This window comes from Balaenoptera borealis, assembly GCF_965194805.1.
Source record: "Balaenoptera borealis genome assembly, chromosome: 16".
NCBI classification, from domain to species: Eukaryota; Metazoa; Chordata; class Mammalia; order Artiodactyla; family Balaenopteridae; genus Balaenoptera; species Balaenoptera borealis.
The window spans coordinates 83,740,518-83,756,671 of record NC_138872.1 but is presented as its reverse complement, the minus strand read 5'-3'; the positions used below and the strand labels follow the sequence as shown (position 1 = coordinate 83,756,671).

Here is a 16,154-nt window from a genome sequence, read left to right as displayed (position 1 = left end):
CTATAACTTCAAGCATATGGCTCCCCATCCCTCTCTCCCGCCTCTGCCGCCAAACCACAAGTCCTTCACTGGCTTCCACTTGTTCTTGGAATAAAGACAGAAGTCCTTCCCATGGCCTTGAAGGCCCTGCCTGATCTGTCCCCTGAGGACTTCTCCAGCCTCATCTCACACTGTCTCCCACTTCAGTCCCTCGAGTTACCTTTCCACCATCCATGGCCTCTTTGTACTGTTGACTTTGCCTGAAACACTCTTCTCCTTCTTCTCGCCATAGGTGTCTCATACACAGCCTTTCTATCTCTGCTCCAGCGTCACTTCTTCCAGGAAGCCTTCCTTGACTCCCAGACCAGGTCAGACCCCCCACTTCACAGGCGGTTGAACCACCATGCTTCTCTCTTATAGCAAAATCACAGCTGCACGGTCCCACTTGCTGTGATTGCTTGAATAGTGTCTCTCTGCCCACTGGCCAGTAAGATGCATGAGGGCAGGGGCAGGGGCTGTGTTTGTTCAACTCTGTTTCCCCACATGGACACAAACGAAGACCAACCAAATGAGAACACGCAAAGGCTATTTATTCAGAGCATCCTGAGGCAAGGGAGTCGATCACCATCACTTGTGTTTGGCAGAGCCCCGAAGGCAGGCAAAGAAGCAGGAAAGCTTTATTTTATTTTATTTTTTATAAATTTACTTATTTATTTATTTATTTTTGGCTGCGTTGGGTCTTTGTTGTTGCATGCGGGCTTTCTCTAGTTGCAGCGAGCAGGGGCTGCGGTTTGTTGCGGTGCGCGGGCTTCTCATTGCGGTGGCTTCTCTTGTTGCGGAGCATGGGTTCTAGGTGCGAGGGCTTCAGTAGTTGTGGCACGTGGGCTCAGTAGTTGTGGCTCTCAGGCTCTAGGGTGCAGGCTCAGTAGTTGTGGCACACGGGCTTAGTTGCTCCGCGGCATGTGGGATCTTCCTGGACTAGGGCTCAAACCCATGTCCCCTCCATTGGCAGGCGGATTCTTAACCACTGCACCACCAGGGAAGCCCAGGAAAGCTTTATAGTGGAAAAAAAGGAAGGCTCAGATATGCTCTGATAGGAGGCTGTCAGCCGGGGAAGCCGGAGGCAGGCTAGTAGAAGCTGGACATCCTATGTGAGTACGTCGGGGAGTGTATTTGGCTTTCTCTGATTGGTCCTAAGTTGGAAGCAGGAACAAAAATGAGGGGAGCTGTCAGTTATTAGTCAAGTCCCCATTGTTTTGGGCCGACTGTTACAGGGGTTAGTTTGGCTTGCTGGATTACTTGCTGGAGATAGTGTTCTGACTTCCTACAACTCTGACTTATAGGCTGGTTTCCTGGCTGGTGGGTCAGAGTTCTGTTTTCACATGTGCTCTGACCATTGTCCATTTTTATATTCAGTCTCTCACCAGCACCTTCCTTGTCACATTGTAAATATTCAGTAAATACATTGAAGCGAATGGACTTGAGCAGGTCTCTTATCCTGAGCCTCAATTTCCCCCTTTTATAGTGGAGATAATAATACAACCTACTCCATCTATAGGTTGTTGACAGGTCATCCATGTGAAGCACCTGGCATTGGGCCAGGCACTCAGCGAACGAGGAATAAATGGTGGCCGTTGTTGTTGCCGTTATTGCTGTTTTAAAACAAAGACATCCCAGGCAAAACTCATCCAAAGAGCTAGAAAAGGAGAGAACAGTAACTGGGGGTGAGGAGATCCCGGAGAGTTGATAATATGTTGGTTTTTGATCTGGGTGCTGGTTACATGGGTGTGTTTACTTTATGGATATGCATTGAGCACTTTTCTGTACCTGTGTTGTACTTCAATAGAAAGTTTACTTTTAAAAAGTGGTTGTGGGACTTTCCTGGTGGCGCAGTGGTTAAGAATCCGCCTGCCAATGCAAGGGACACGGGTTCGATCCCTGGTCCGGGAAGATGCCACATGCTGCAAGCAGCTAAGCCACGAGCACAACTACCGAGCCTGCGCTCTAGAGTGCACAAACCACAACTACTGAGCCCACGTGCTGCAACTATTGAAGTCCGTGTGCTCTAGGGCATGTGTGCTGCAACTACTGAGCCTGCGTGCTGGAACTACTGAAGCCCGTGCACCTAGAACCCATGCTCCACAACAAGAGAAGCCACCACATTGAGAAGCCCGCGCAACGAAGAGTAGCTCCCACTCGCCGCAACTAGAGAAAGCCCGCGCACAGCAACGAAGACCCAATGCAGCCAAAAAAAAAAAAAAGTGGTTGTTACTCCCCCAAGGTTGAGCAGAGAAGGACGGAGGGTCCTGCCCTGTGACTTTGGCCTTGACGTGTGGTGGGTGGAGGAGGTGGGATCAGGCATGGCCGGCTGCAGCCTCTCTCTGTCCTCTGGGCTGAATGATCATGGGGTTCTGTGGACTTCCACCAGAGGAGACCCAGATGCTGAGCTGGGGTGCTTCCTATGTTCATAGCAGGGCTGTGATGAGAGATGCTTAACCAGAACCAGGCTGTACCCTCTGAACGAGGAAAATTACCTCAGAGCTCAGGAAGAGAAGTCATTCTGGCCCTAAAGGGGATCAGAATATGCTGCCCAAAAATATGCCACTTGGACCACTTTGGGCTGAAGGCAATTGAGAAACAACAAATGCAAGAAGAGTTCTCTTCTCTGCCCTTATCTGCCTAAAGCAGGTTATAAATTTCCTGCAAGAAAAGTGCTTTTCCTGTACCAGGAAAGGGAGAGCAACTCATCACTGGCGGTGGAGAGTTGACACCAGGATGAGTCTGCATAAACAGTCCTTTCTAAAAGAACCCTTATCTTCCGTTAGTTCCCCACATATTTCCTAGTCACTTCCCCATGATCTGTCACCCCCAGAAGCCCAAACCCCCGTTCCTTTGTCTAGTCACTTCTCCAGAATTTATCATCCTTTGTTAAAATGGTATGTAAGCCCCCAAGTTTAATTGCTTCTTTTTTTTTTTAAACATCCTTATTAGAGTATAATTGCTTTACAATGGTATGTCAGTTTCTGCTTTATAACAAAGTGAATCAGTTATACATATACATATGTCCCCATATCTCTTCCCTCTTGCATCTCCCTCCCTCCCACCCTCCCTATCCCACCCCTCTAGGTGGTCACAAAACACCGAGCTGATCTCTCTGTGCTATGCGGCTGCTTCCCACTAGCTGTTTTATGTTTGGTAGTGTATATATGTCCATGCCACTCTCTCACTTTGTCCCAGCTTACCCTTCCCCTTCCCCGTATCCTCAAGTCCATTCTCTAGTAGGTCGGCATCTTCTTTCCTCTGAACTCCCATGCAGGTAAAATAAAATTGTACCTTTTCTACTGTTAACCTGTCTTTTGTCAGTTTAATTCACAGGCTCCATGAACTGAACCTAAGAGACTGGAGGAAAAGTTTTTTTCCTCCCTGACTGCTGCCTTCATCTCATCACTCTGTATTTTTTTTTCTTGAGAGCACTTACCATGGTCTGAAATTATCTGGTTTACTTCTTTGTTTGCTTGGAATCTGCTGAAAAGTAAGGACTGTATGTATGTCCTGTTCACCCTCAATCCTCAGGGCCTGGCACTTACTAGCACCAGGGGCCCCCGCAGTGGAGAACAGAGGGCCTGGCCTCATCTGGGAGACGTGAGTAGTCATAAGGTGGATCAGGTGGGAGTCTGAAGTCTTACTTAAACAGTGGCCAGTGTGGTTAAAAACATCCCTCATGCTTTGTCATTCTCCATCTAGTCTAAGGGAGTCTCCAAGGTCTTGCAGGACTGTGGCAAATTTGAGGACATTAAGAGCTGAGATTCTTAAATGTTGGTGATTAAATTCCAAGGCCCATGGGAAAGCAACTCCTGAGTGACAGGTTAGAAAACCTGAAAAAATCTGAATTTCAACATCAAGCTGATGCCTCTGTACAGTGATATGGGTGGAAATCTAGAGCTACCCACCTGTTCCCCTGGATAATTCACTTCAGACCCAGGGTCATGTGTGGCCTGGACCTGTTTCCTTAGGGGGAATTTCTTTTTTTTAAATTGAAGTAGAGTTGATTTACAATATTGTGTTAATTTCTGCTGTACAGCAAAGTAATTCAGTTATACATACATATATTCTTTTTCTAAAATATTCTTTTCCATTATGGTTTATCATAGGATATTGAATATAGTTCTCTGTGTTATACAGTAGGACCTTGTTGTTTTTCCATCCTGTATATAATAGGTTACATCTGCTAACCCCTACCTCCCAGTCCACTCCTCCCCAACCCCCCTCCCCCTTGGCAACCACCAGTCTGTTCTCTGTGTCCATGAGTCTGTTTCTGTTTTGTAGATAAGTTCATTTGTGTCATATTTTAGATTCCACATATAAGTGATATCATATGGTATTTGTCTTTCTCTTTCTGACTTACTTCACTTAGTAAGATAATCTCTAGTTGCATCCATGTTGCTGCAAATGGCATTATTTCATTCTTTTTTATGACTGGGTAGTATTCCATTGTATATATGTACTTAGGGGGAATTTCTAAGGGCAAGACAGGATACAGTAATTTAAGATATGATAATGTTAGGATAGCTTGACTTAGCATAACATGTATCTGGACTACACTTAGGATAGTAAGCACTCATATGATACCTGGCTAGGCTGGGGCACTTTCAGTAAATGAATGAACAAGCCACCAGCCTGGCTTACATGCACTGTGTGTGTGTGTGTGTGTGTGTGTGTGTGTGAAGGTTAAATACAGAAAGAGAGAAGGAGAAGAAGGGGAGGAGCAGGGAGAATGGAGAAGAGAGAAGAGAAGGAAACACGGGCCCTCCTGTCACTCGAGCCTGGGGGGACTTGTAACTAAACATCCACTCGCCTGGCTAACACTTCTCAGATCCCAGGAAAATGCTTCTTCACATCTCTTGCTCTGTGTCCTCAAAACAAAAGACAACTGTGTCTAAAGATGTGGAGGCTGTGCCTCTCCGATCCCAGAGATAGGGGACGAGGGAAGATTTGAGTGGCGGGAACCTTAGGAAACAAACAAACAAAAAGACAAAATTAAGTCATCAAATGCTTTTTCTCAGATACGGTGAATATGATAGATTCTCATATAACAAAGTATTGTTTCCTGGTAGTGCTAAATGTCTGTTTTTTTCCTTTTCTTGGTGTTTTAATTTGTATTATAGTTATAGTTAATTTGTATGGACTAGTTCCAGAGGTATTCACAGAGTAGCTTGTTAGTTACAACAATTGCACATGGTGACTAGGAAAATTTGCAATATTAAACAACTCATGTTATTATTTTTTTTTTAAATGGCAGCTGCTATTCTTCTCGTCATTCCTTTTTTTTTATTATTATTTATTTATTTATTTATGTCTGTGTTGGGTCTTCGTTTCTGTGCGAGGGCTTTCTCTAGTTGTGGCAAGCGGGGGCCACTCTTCATCGCGGTGCGCGGGCCTCTCACTATCGCGGCCTCTCTTCTTGCGGAGCACAGGCTCCAGACGCGCAGGCTCAGTAATTGTGGCTCACGGGCCCAGTTGCTCCGCGGCATGTGGGATCTTCCCAGACCAGGGCTCGAACCCGCGTCCCCTGCATTAGCAGGCGGATTCTCAACCACTGCGCCACCAGGGAAGCCCTCATGTTATTTTTGATTTGTGTACATATAGGTCTAGATGTTGCATGAGAGAAGTGGTATATCAATTTTTTATTTGGCAACTAGTTAGACATTGAATATTAGAATTGTGAACTGTCATGTTTAGAAAAATTTAGCAAGGTTTAATGAAATTCAGTGAGTATTTTAAAACATTAAAAACTTTCATTTTATTTAAATCATTTTGATTAAAAATTTTGGTTTTCCTTACCTATAATTCATAGTTTACCTTTTATTTGTAATAGCTGACTTTGAATGCTTTAGAAGAAAACAAGTTTGTGAAAACATACAAAAATAATTTTGATTTTAAAATCTTTTACCTTTAATATGCATTTTTGATGAAAATATATTCAAGTGTCATAGTTTGAATACAGTTGCATTTTATTATTTATTCTTTATTTATGTTTGGCTGTGTTGGGTCTTCATTGCCGCGTGTGGGCTTTCTCTAGTTGTGGCGAGCGTGAGCTACTCTTCATTGTGGTGTGCAGGCTTCTCATTGCAGTGGCCTCTCTTGTTGCGGAGCACAGGCTCTAGGCGTGTGGGCTTTACTAGTTGTGGCACGAGGGCTCAGTAGTTGTGGCTCGCAGGCTCTAGAGTGCAGGCTCAGTAGTTGTGGCACATGGGCTTAGTTGCTCCACAGCATGTGGGATCTTCCTGGACCAGGGCTCGAACCTGTGTCCCCTGCATTGGCAGGCGGATTCTTAACCACTGCACCACCAGGAAAGTCCCTACAGTTGCATTTTATTTTTCAGTCCTTGAGCTCATTATTGACAGTAGAACATTAATTATGTGAAAATTTTATGATATCATTACATAGTTTTTGCTAAAAAGAAGGGAAGAAAAACAAATTCTACAAATTTAAAATATAATAATTTATGAATTTTGTACATCATTGTTTTTTGTTTTTGTTTTTGGTCACACCACATGACATGCGGGATCTTAGTTTCCCGACCAGGGATCGAACCCGTGCCCCCTGCAGTGAAAGTGTGGCATCCTAACCACTGGACTGCCAGGCAATTCCCCTAATTGGATGAGTTTTTTTTGTTTTCGTCATTGTTTTATTATTCATCCAAACATTGTTGACTCGGCAATACTGACATATAAAATAATAAAAGCTAGTCATTTTTTATATTTTGCCTATTTTGTTCATGCAAAAAGCCGTACACAGCCTATCCACTTAAAATGTGTGTGAAGCACTTGTGTATCTCACGTCTCAGAACATTCCTGAAAGACAGGTATTGATGCTTCCTTATAGATGAGGAAGCTAAGCTAAATTCCAGAGAATGTGCCAGTCCTCAGCTTCCTACTGAAATCTTCCTGGTTCCCTGCTCTTTCTACAGTGCCTGGACTAACTGCTTAGTTTTGTAAGACACAGAGAGCAGAGTCCCAGTGAGATGATCGTTATTAGGAAGGGCCTGCCCTGGCCCCAGTCAATGGAGAGGCTGCTATGAGAATGTATAAAGAATTCTGCAGATGTCAATCGCCTTTGCCAAAAATGTTAGAAAAAAACAAAGAAGCCGTAGCTGTGGTTCAGTTGCTGTGAGAAGGCATTTGTCAAGGTTGGAGGACAGCACGGTGTACTCTAACGCTTCTTTGCATCGCTTGTAATTCACACATGTGGTGCGTGGGCCTCTGTGCTGTCACCCTGGGCCAGCAAATGCCAGGGCCGGGAGCGAGGGCAAGAATATGTGGAGAGGGAAGGATGGATCAGCTGTGTCAAATGCTTCTGCGGGGTTCAGATGAGGCCTGAGAATGTCCATGAGGCTTAGCATGTGGGGACGATGAATGCTTGTGTTTTGGGGCAATGCAGGTGGGAGCTGCTAGGTGGGAGGAGGCGGGAGGTGAACAGGTGGGAGGGAGACCGAGGTGGGCAGCAGGAGGGGATGCAGAGCTGCAGGAAATCTTTTCAGATGTCAGCTGCCAATGGCTTTGCAGAAAGTTTGGGTTCAGGAGAGGGTCTGCAAGGGCCGAGCACCCCACTTGTGAGAACGTTGATGCGTCCTGGGTTTTCGTTCTTCTTCTCTCTCGGGTCTTCCTCCAGCTTTCTGTTAGGCCTGTATTCTGAGTGTTTGGAATGTTGGATCCATTGCTCCAGGCTTCAGTAATGGTCCAGCTGGCATTCTGGGTGTCCTTAGATCCCTTATGGGCATCAGGGCCCCCCATACCCCCTCCCTTAGCCTCCTCACTGGCTCTCAGAGGACAGCATAAGCCACAGCATTTTTTACCCAAATGTTGCCAGAGAGGACAATTCCTTCTCTCCACCTTCCCTTCTAACGCCTTAAAATCATCCCAGAGATGACAGCACTTATGTCTTTTTTTTCCTCTTTGAGATTTACTTTAATGACTCCGTGGAATTGATGGCAAACATCTATTAATTCATTTGCACATAAGCCTTTGCCTGGCTCTGTCTTTGCGGGCTTTGAGAAGCATTGTAGGAAGAAAAGGCTGACATTGAGATGTGGGCCAAGCTTTCCAATCCACCAGCACCTTCTGAGCTCACGGGCTGCACTCCCCTCTTGAACAGCCTGCGTTTACTGCCACGGATCCTCTACTGTCTAGGAAGCCCTCCGTTCTCCTGTGTCTCTCCTTAACTCTCACATCCCTACCCCACTCACAACACTTCTGACACCAGATGTGTGTGTCTGGGTTTCCCCACAACGAGCAATTCTCTGCGACACCAGCTGGGTGTCCTACAGTTTAACTCAATTCTGACACTATCCACCTGGAGTCTAGGCCGTCACCTGTGCTTCTGACTGATCAGCTGTAAATCAGAGGTTCCCACGACCCCCTCCTTGGGTTGGATTAATTTGCTAGAGCAGCTCACAAAACTCGGGAAAACAGGTTACTTACTGTTTACCAGTTTATTGTAACTGGATATGATCAAAGATACAGATGAACATCCAGAGGGGAGAGATGCGTAGGGCAAGGTAGGTGGGAAGGGGCACAGAGCTTCCGTGCCCCCTCCAGGCAAGCCACTCTCCCGGCATCTTCACATGTTCACCATGTGAAGCTCGCTGAACTCCGTACTTCGGGGATTTTTATGGAGGTTTCCTCACGTAGGCATGATCAACTATTAACTCCATTTCCAGCTCCTCTCCCCTCTCTGGGGGATGCAGGGTGGGGCTGAAACTCTGAGCTTCTAATCGTGGCTTGGTTTTTCTGGTGACCAGCCGCCATCCAGGAGCCCACCAAGAGTCACCTCATTAGAACAAGAGACTCCTATCACCCCCGAAATTCCAAGGCACTTAGGAGCTGGTGTCAGGAACCAGAGTTAAAGACCAAGTATTGGCACAAAAGATGCTCCCAGTGCTCTTATCACTTAGGAAATGCCAAGGGTCCAGGAGCTGTGTGCCCGGAGCTGGGGGCAGAGACCAGTATATATATTTTCTATTATCTCACGTACACGGTGAGATCTCTGGCGCTCTGTGATGTACATGATCGTTTTATATTTATTATTTCTACACCAGTAATATTTAATTAATTAGCCAACCAGTTAATTAATAACTTTTATTACTCATGCCAGGCATGTAATAGGTACTCCATAAAAATTTATTGCATATAAGACGGACTGTGTACCAATATTTTGATAAGCTATATTATAAGTTCTGTGATGTCTTTTTTCTGGGATTTCTTTTCTTCCTTAATACAGGTAACTTATAAGGAATCTATGTAGTTTGCATTTGAATGACTTGAATATCCTTTAGTTCCACTTTGATTTGACACAAAGAAGCACTAGTAGGTCTCGAGTATCACCTGTGTTAGAAGCCTCCTGTCTGTAAGAGGAAACCCAATATCAAGAATTTGAAACAAATTAACTTCTGTGGAAGGAATGTAAAGAAAACGTTGGGTAGCTTGGCTAGAGCATTATCAGAGCAGCGTGTTGAATTGTAATGAAAATTTTTGATGTGCTGTTTCAATTTTCAGTAGCAAATCAATGTGTGTATAGAGGATCTTATTAAAAAGTTTATTGCGTAAATGATAAGAAAAGTGACGTTCTAAGAGCTTGGGCGAATTCCCCAAGGTCAGACAGCTGGAAAAGTCAGAGCGAGGGCGAGCTCCTACGTCTTCTGATTGTGTATCTGTTCAAGATCACGCCTAGATAAGAACATGAGGGGCCCCTGAGGCTTTAGAACAATCTCCTAGATTTGGACCTGGCCCTGATGTCTGTGGTCTCCAGAACTTCTGGATGACAGTGCCCCCTTCCTTGAAGTTTCTCTTACTAGGTGGTTTTCCCGGGTCTGATTCTCAGGGGATATCTGTCCAGTTCAAGGAGCTTCCCCCCCCCCCCACCACCATAGCACCTGTATGTTAGGGAAGAGCAGGCAGATATGAAGAGGGTGCCCTGGAGTGAGAGCTGCGGCCTCTCTCGTTATGTTGGGTTTCGTTGCTATTTCTCCTTAATTAACTCACTTAGTCTCCATTAAGTGTTACCTGCAGCCCATCGGTAAGTTGAGATGGAGATGCTCACATTTCTCGTTCATGAAAGAATCAGCCTTCTAAAGCATTTTGTTTCTTCTCTCCTCTAACATTTCATATGTGCCTGAGCAGTTTGGGGCTCTCCTAATATTTTTTGTCCTTGGTCAAAAATGGATACATTTATCAAATACATCACAGAGTTGGTCAGATAGCAAAAACTTCAAGGATAGGTTTTTACTGAAAAATACTCAGAAACTTCTTGGCAAGAAGTCTTTGAACGTGGGGACAGCCCTACTGCTGACACGGGCTGTGTTGTAGCAGGTGGTGGTGGTGGTTGTTGTTTTTTATTGGATGAGAGGGAGGACGTGCCTTGGGAATCCCGACTTCAGTGGAGGAAGCTGGAGTGGAAAAGCTGGGTCATATAGTAGTTTTAAGACACTGTCAACCCGTTTTCCAAAGAATTTTAAATTCAGGAGAGAAAACATGTTGAAAAGTAACCTAAGAGCCCAAGAGATCTTATCGGCACTTGGGTAACACACCTGTTCACACAGAGAAAGCAACTCCAGCAGTGAAGAGAGTTCCAGTCCCTTCCATGTCCTCACCAACACTTGGTATGGCAGGCCTTTTTTAAAATTAGGACATTTTCATTGATTTGTAAGTGGGATTCTCCTAATGACTATGATGTTCAGCATCTTTCCATGTGCCTATGCTATGGACCGAGTGTATCTCTCCAAAATTCAAAGGTTGAAACCTAATCCCAAGTATGAGGATATTAGGAGATGGGTCCTTTGGGAGGTGATTAGGTCATGAGGGTGGTGCCCTCATGAGTGAGATTAGCGCCCTTATAAAACAGACCCGCAGGCATCTCCCTTGCCCCCTTCTGCCATGTGAGGACACAGCTGGGAGGCACTGGCTGTGAATCAGGAAGAGGGTTCTCACCAGACACCAGATCTGTCAGTGCCTTGATCTTGGACTTCCCGGCCTCCAGAACTGTGAGGAATAAATTTCTGTTGTTTAAGCCACTCAGTCTGTCGTATTCTGTTATAGGAGCCTAAATGAAGTAAGACATCCATATTGAGAATTACAAGCATACCTCGTTATATTGTGTTTCACAGATATTGCATTTTTTACAAATTGAAGGTTTGTGGCAATCCGGCATCAAGTAAGTCTATTAGTGCTATTTTTCCAACAGCATTTGCTCACATCATGTCTCTGTGTCACATTTTGGTAATTTTTGCAATTTCCAAACTTTTTCATTATTATTATATTTGTTTTAGTGATCTGTGATCTTTTTTTTTCTATTTTTTAATTAATTAATTTATTTATTTATTTTTGGCTGCATTGGGTCTTCTTTGCTGCACACAGGCTTTCTCTAGTTGCGGCGAGCGGGGGCTACTCTTTGTTGTGGTGCGAGGGCTTCTCGTTGCAGTGGCTTCTCTTGTTGTGGAGCACGGGCTCTAGGCGTGCGGGCTTCAGTAGTTGTGGCACACGGGCTCAGTAGTTGTGGCTTGCAGGCTCTAGAGCGCAGGCTCAGTAGTTGTGGCGCACGGGCTTAGTTGCTCCGTGGCATGTGGGATCTTCCCTGACCAGGGCTGGAACCCATGTCCCCTGCATTGGCAGGCGGATTCTTAACCACTGTGCCACCAAGGAAGTCCCCGATCTGTGATCTTTGATATCACTACTATTATGACTTGCTGAAGGCTCAGATAATGGTTAACAATTTTTAGCAATGAAGTATCTTAAAAATTAAGGTATGTACATTTTTTTTTAGACATAATGCTATTGCCCACGTAATAGACTATGGTATAGTGTAAACATAACTTTTATATGCACTGGAAAACCAAAAAGTTATTGTGACCCACTTTATTGCAAGATTCGCTTTATTGGGGTGGTCTGGAACTAAACTTGAAATGTCTCAGAGTCTGCCTGTAGTTTTAAAGATAGGATCAATAACAGCATATTTGTACACCAATGAGAAAGATTTATTAGGCAGTGAAAAATCAGTGACTGAGGGGAGAGTGATTGGAGTGATGTCCTTGAGTGTGATGGGGTCCTGTGTCCACATGGAGAAGCTGGCTTAGGTAGGATGGGGCTGGAGCATCTTATACATAAGGATAGAAGGCAGAGTATGTGGGTTGCAGGTGCTGGTGGTGGACAAATGGGTTTGGGAGAGGGGCAAAAAGCTCTCTTCTGATGGTTTCTGTTTTCTCAGTGAAGAAGTAAGTTCACCTGCTGAGGATGAAGATGTTTTGGGGTTTGAGGATTGAAAGAGTGATCTGGGGAAGAGAGAGAGAGAGAGAGAGAGAGAGAGAGAGAGAAGACTAGAGATATAGAGTGTGGTTTCTTTGTGAAACATTTCAGACTTCAACGACCTGTAAAACGTAGCAGGCAGTGCCCGTAGTTTGATACCACTGGATCTGACCTGGGATTCCCATTAACCAAATTTGGTGTCATCATGACCCAGCCACCTGATCTAGTCACCTTGAGCCTCTTTATAAGTGCTCACGGTATTTTTGACCAGTGTCAGCACAGCTGAGCAGTATGATTCGCCAGTGCCCTGAATTATTCATGTTTTTGACCTATTCTAACGAGAACTTTGCCCAAAAGGCTAAATTATTAAGCACCTGGGTGTGATCTTGGAGGATGCTGCCTAGAAAACCGGGACACGGTGAATTTTCTTGCTGGTTTTGCTTCTTACAGGAGTTGAGCCTTCACTAACGACGCACAGTTGCTCCCCAAATGAAAGATGGTGATGCCGAGTGGCATTAACGTCACAGAACCCAGAGGAGAGAAGAGAACCCTGACTAATTAGAGGAGGAGAGATCCCCACCTGGCCTGAAAGTCAGCGCTTTTTTAGAGCATCATGAAGGTGTAGTGGATGATGACCACACCATTCCCTTAGCTTGTCAGGCCGAGGCGATTTTTTTAAAGAAACATGAATCACTTCTAGCGACAGAAGAAAATGAAATTCTGGAAATAAAACATGTTCAGCAGTGCCCTAGGGATCCATGAGGGCTGTTCAGCACTTAGGCAACACATATCCTGTGCATTTAGAGAAAGTGAGTTTAGCTGTGTATTTAAGTAAATAGATAATGACAACACTGAACTCCTTAGTTCTTGAGTCATTTTTGGAAAGCAAAACGAATACACACATCTAGATGTGAGGTAAATGTGCCAACTTTTAAATAATGGTATAGTTGTCTACTTTTAGTTTCCATTTGCATAAAGATTTTAATTGCTGCAGTTCTGTAACTGCAGGGCAATTTAAAGACTTCATGAATATTATATGTGCTTATGCAAAATTCCAGAGCTAAAATTTTCCATATAAATAACACTAGGTTTTCCTGCTTTGTAGTCAAGAATTTCTAAGGATGTTGGGTATTATTAAAAGAACATTGGGGCTTCCCTGGTGGCGCAGTTGTTAGAATCTGCCTGCCAATGCAGGGGACAAAGGTTCGATCCCTGGTCTGGGAAGATTCCACAAGCCCATGTGCCACAACTACTGAGCCTGTGCTCTAGAGCCCGCGAGCCACAACTACTGAGCCCACATGCCTAGAGCCCGTGCTCCGCAACAAGAGAAGCCACCACAATGAGAAGCCCACGTACCGCAACAAAGAGTAGCCCCCACTCGCCACAACTAGAGAAAGCCCACGCACAACAACAAAGACCCAACGCAGCCAAAAATAAATAAATAAAATAAATAATAAAAATTTAAAAAAAAGAACACCGTACGCACACTGAAGCATTTACAGGTAAAGGACATTCTGTCTAGGATTTATTTTTTTATCCAGCAAAAACGGGGTGGAGGTGGGAATAAATGGAGAAAAAATATTTATGGGCAATAGATGCACAGCAATTACAGTATAGTATGGAAAGCTTTTCTGCTGTTATTTCTTCAAATATTTTCTTTCTCCTACTCCCGCTTTTCTTCCTGGACTCAATTACACATATATTATTATGCCTCTTGAAGATGTCTTATAGCTCACTGATGCCTGGGTTGTTTTTTTTTTTCCCCCCAGAATTTTTTCCTTCTATATTTTAGTCATATCTTTTCTGTTGCTGTGTTTTCAAGTACATTACTCTTTTCTTCTACGGTGTCTAATCTGTTAATACCGTTCAGTGTATTTTTCATCTCCAGAAGTTCAATTTCGGTCTTTTGTATCTCTTCCGTGTTTCTTCTTAACCTGCTCACATTTTCCTCAATCTTCCTGACCATATCAAATGTAGTTGTAGTAACTATTTTAATGTCTTTTTCTATTAGTTTTATCTGTGTGATTTCACTTGATTGATTTTTCTCCTCATTATGGGGTATAGTCCTTGCTTCTTTGCATGTCTGGTCATTTTTGACTGGGTGCCAGATATTGTGAATCTTACCTTGTTGGGTGTTGGATATTCTTCTATTAAAAAAAATATCTTCTCGAGCTTTGTTCTGGGACATAGTTAAGTTACTTGGAAGTAGTTTGATCCTTTTGAGGCTTGCTTTTAAGCTTTGTCAGACGGAACCAGAGCAATCTTTAGTTTCGGGCCAATTTTGCCCCACCTTCTGAGTACTTGACTTCATGCTCCGTATATTATGGAGCTTTTCATTCTGCCTGTTGAGACAATTCCCAGCAATCTATGGGCTTCTGCCTGCTTATTTCAAGCATATCCCCCCCTGACTCCAGGTAGTTTCCTCGCGTGCATGCGCTGATGATACTCAGCTGAAGACTCAAGAGGGCTCCTTTGCAAATCTCCAGAGCCGGCTTTCTAAGCACCCTCTCCTCTGTGGCACTCTGCCCTGCAAATTCTTGCTGCTTTGCCCCCCCCCCCAAACTCTTAACTCAGGGAGACTTCCAGGCTCTGCCTGGGTCCCCCTCCTTGCACCGCAGCCTAGAAAACTCTTTGCCTCGTTTTCCCCCTCTATCAGGGATCATTGTCCTATGCTGCCTGCCATCCAGTGTCTAAAAGCTGCTGTTTCTTATGTTTTGTCCAGTTTTATAGGTGCTTAAGGCAGGAGGGTTCATCCAGTCCCTGCTATTTCATCTTGGCCAGAAGTGGAGGAGATCGCCACAATTTTTTTTTTATTTTAATAGATCTTTATTGGAATATGGTTTCTGTTGTACACCAAGGTGAATCAGCCATATGCATACATATGTCCCCATATCCCTTCCCTCTTGAGCCTCCCTCCCATCCTCCGTATCCCACCCCTCTAGGTCATTGCAAAGCACCGAGCTGATCTCCCTGTGCTATGCTGCTGCTTCCTACTAGCTATCTGTTTTACATTTGGTAGTGTATATATGTCCATGCCACTCTCGCGCTTCGTCCCAGCTTACCCTTCCCCCTCCCCGTGTCCTCAAGTGCATTCTCTACATCTGCGTCTTTATTCCTGTCCGGCCACTAGGTTCATCAGAACCACTTTTTTTTTTCTTTAGATTCCATAAATATGTGTTAGCATACGGTATTTGTTTTTCTCTTTCTGACTTACTTCACTCTGTATGACAGACTCTAGGTCCATCCACCTCACTACAAATAACTCAATTTCATTTCTTTTTATGGCTGAGTAATATTCCATTGTATATATGTGCCACATCTTCTTTATCCATTCATCTGTTGATGGACATTTAGGTTGGTTCCATGTCCTGGCTATTTTAAATAGGGCTGCAATGAACACTGTGGTACATGTCTCTTTTTGACTTATGGTTTTCTCAGGGTATATGCCCAGTAGTGGGATTGCTGGGTCATATGGTAGTTCTATTTTTAGTTTTTTAGGGAACTTCCATGCTGTTTTCCACAGTGGTTGTATCAATTTACATTCCCACCAATAGTGCAGGAGGGTTCCCTTTTCACCACACCCTTTCCAGCATTTATTGTTTCTAGATTTTTTGATAATGACCATTCTGACTGGCATGAGGTGATACCTCATTGTAGGTTTGATTTGCATTTCTCTAATAATTAGTGATGTTAAGCATCTTTTCACATGCCTCTTGGCCATCTGTATGTCTTCCTTGGTGAAATGTCTATATAGGTCTTGCGCCCATTTTTTAATTGGATTGCTTGTTTTTTTGATATTGAGCTCCATGAGCTGTTTGTATATTTTTGAGATTAATCCGTTGTCTGTTGTTTCATTTGCAAATATTTTCTCCCATTCTG

At 44.1% G+C, this 16,154-nt stretch overlaps 1 protein-coding gene across 1 annotated transcript in view; it reads left to right on the top strand.

The window, feature by feature from the left end:
- LOC309613325 (uncharacterized protein) overlaps positions 1-16,154 on the top strand; it is a 58,803-nt gene that overhangs the window by 20,571 nt on the left and 22,078 nt on the right. Inside the window, exon 3 of the mRNA XM_082360031.1 lies at positions 272-347. Coding sequence (XP_082216157.1) covers positions 272-347 — 76 coding nt within the window. The remainder of the gene's footprint in view (positions 1-271; positions 348-16,154) is intronic.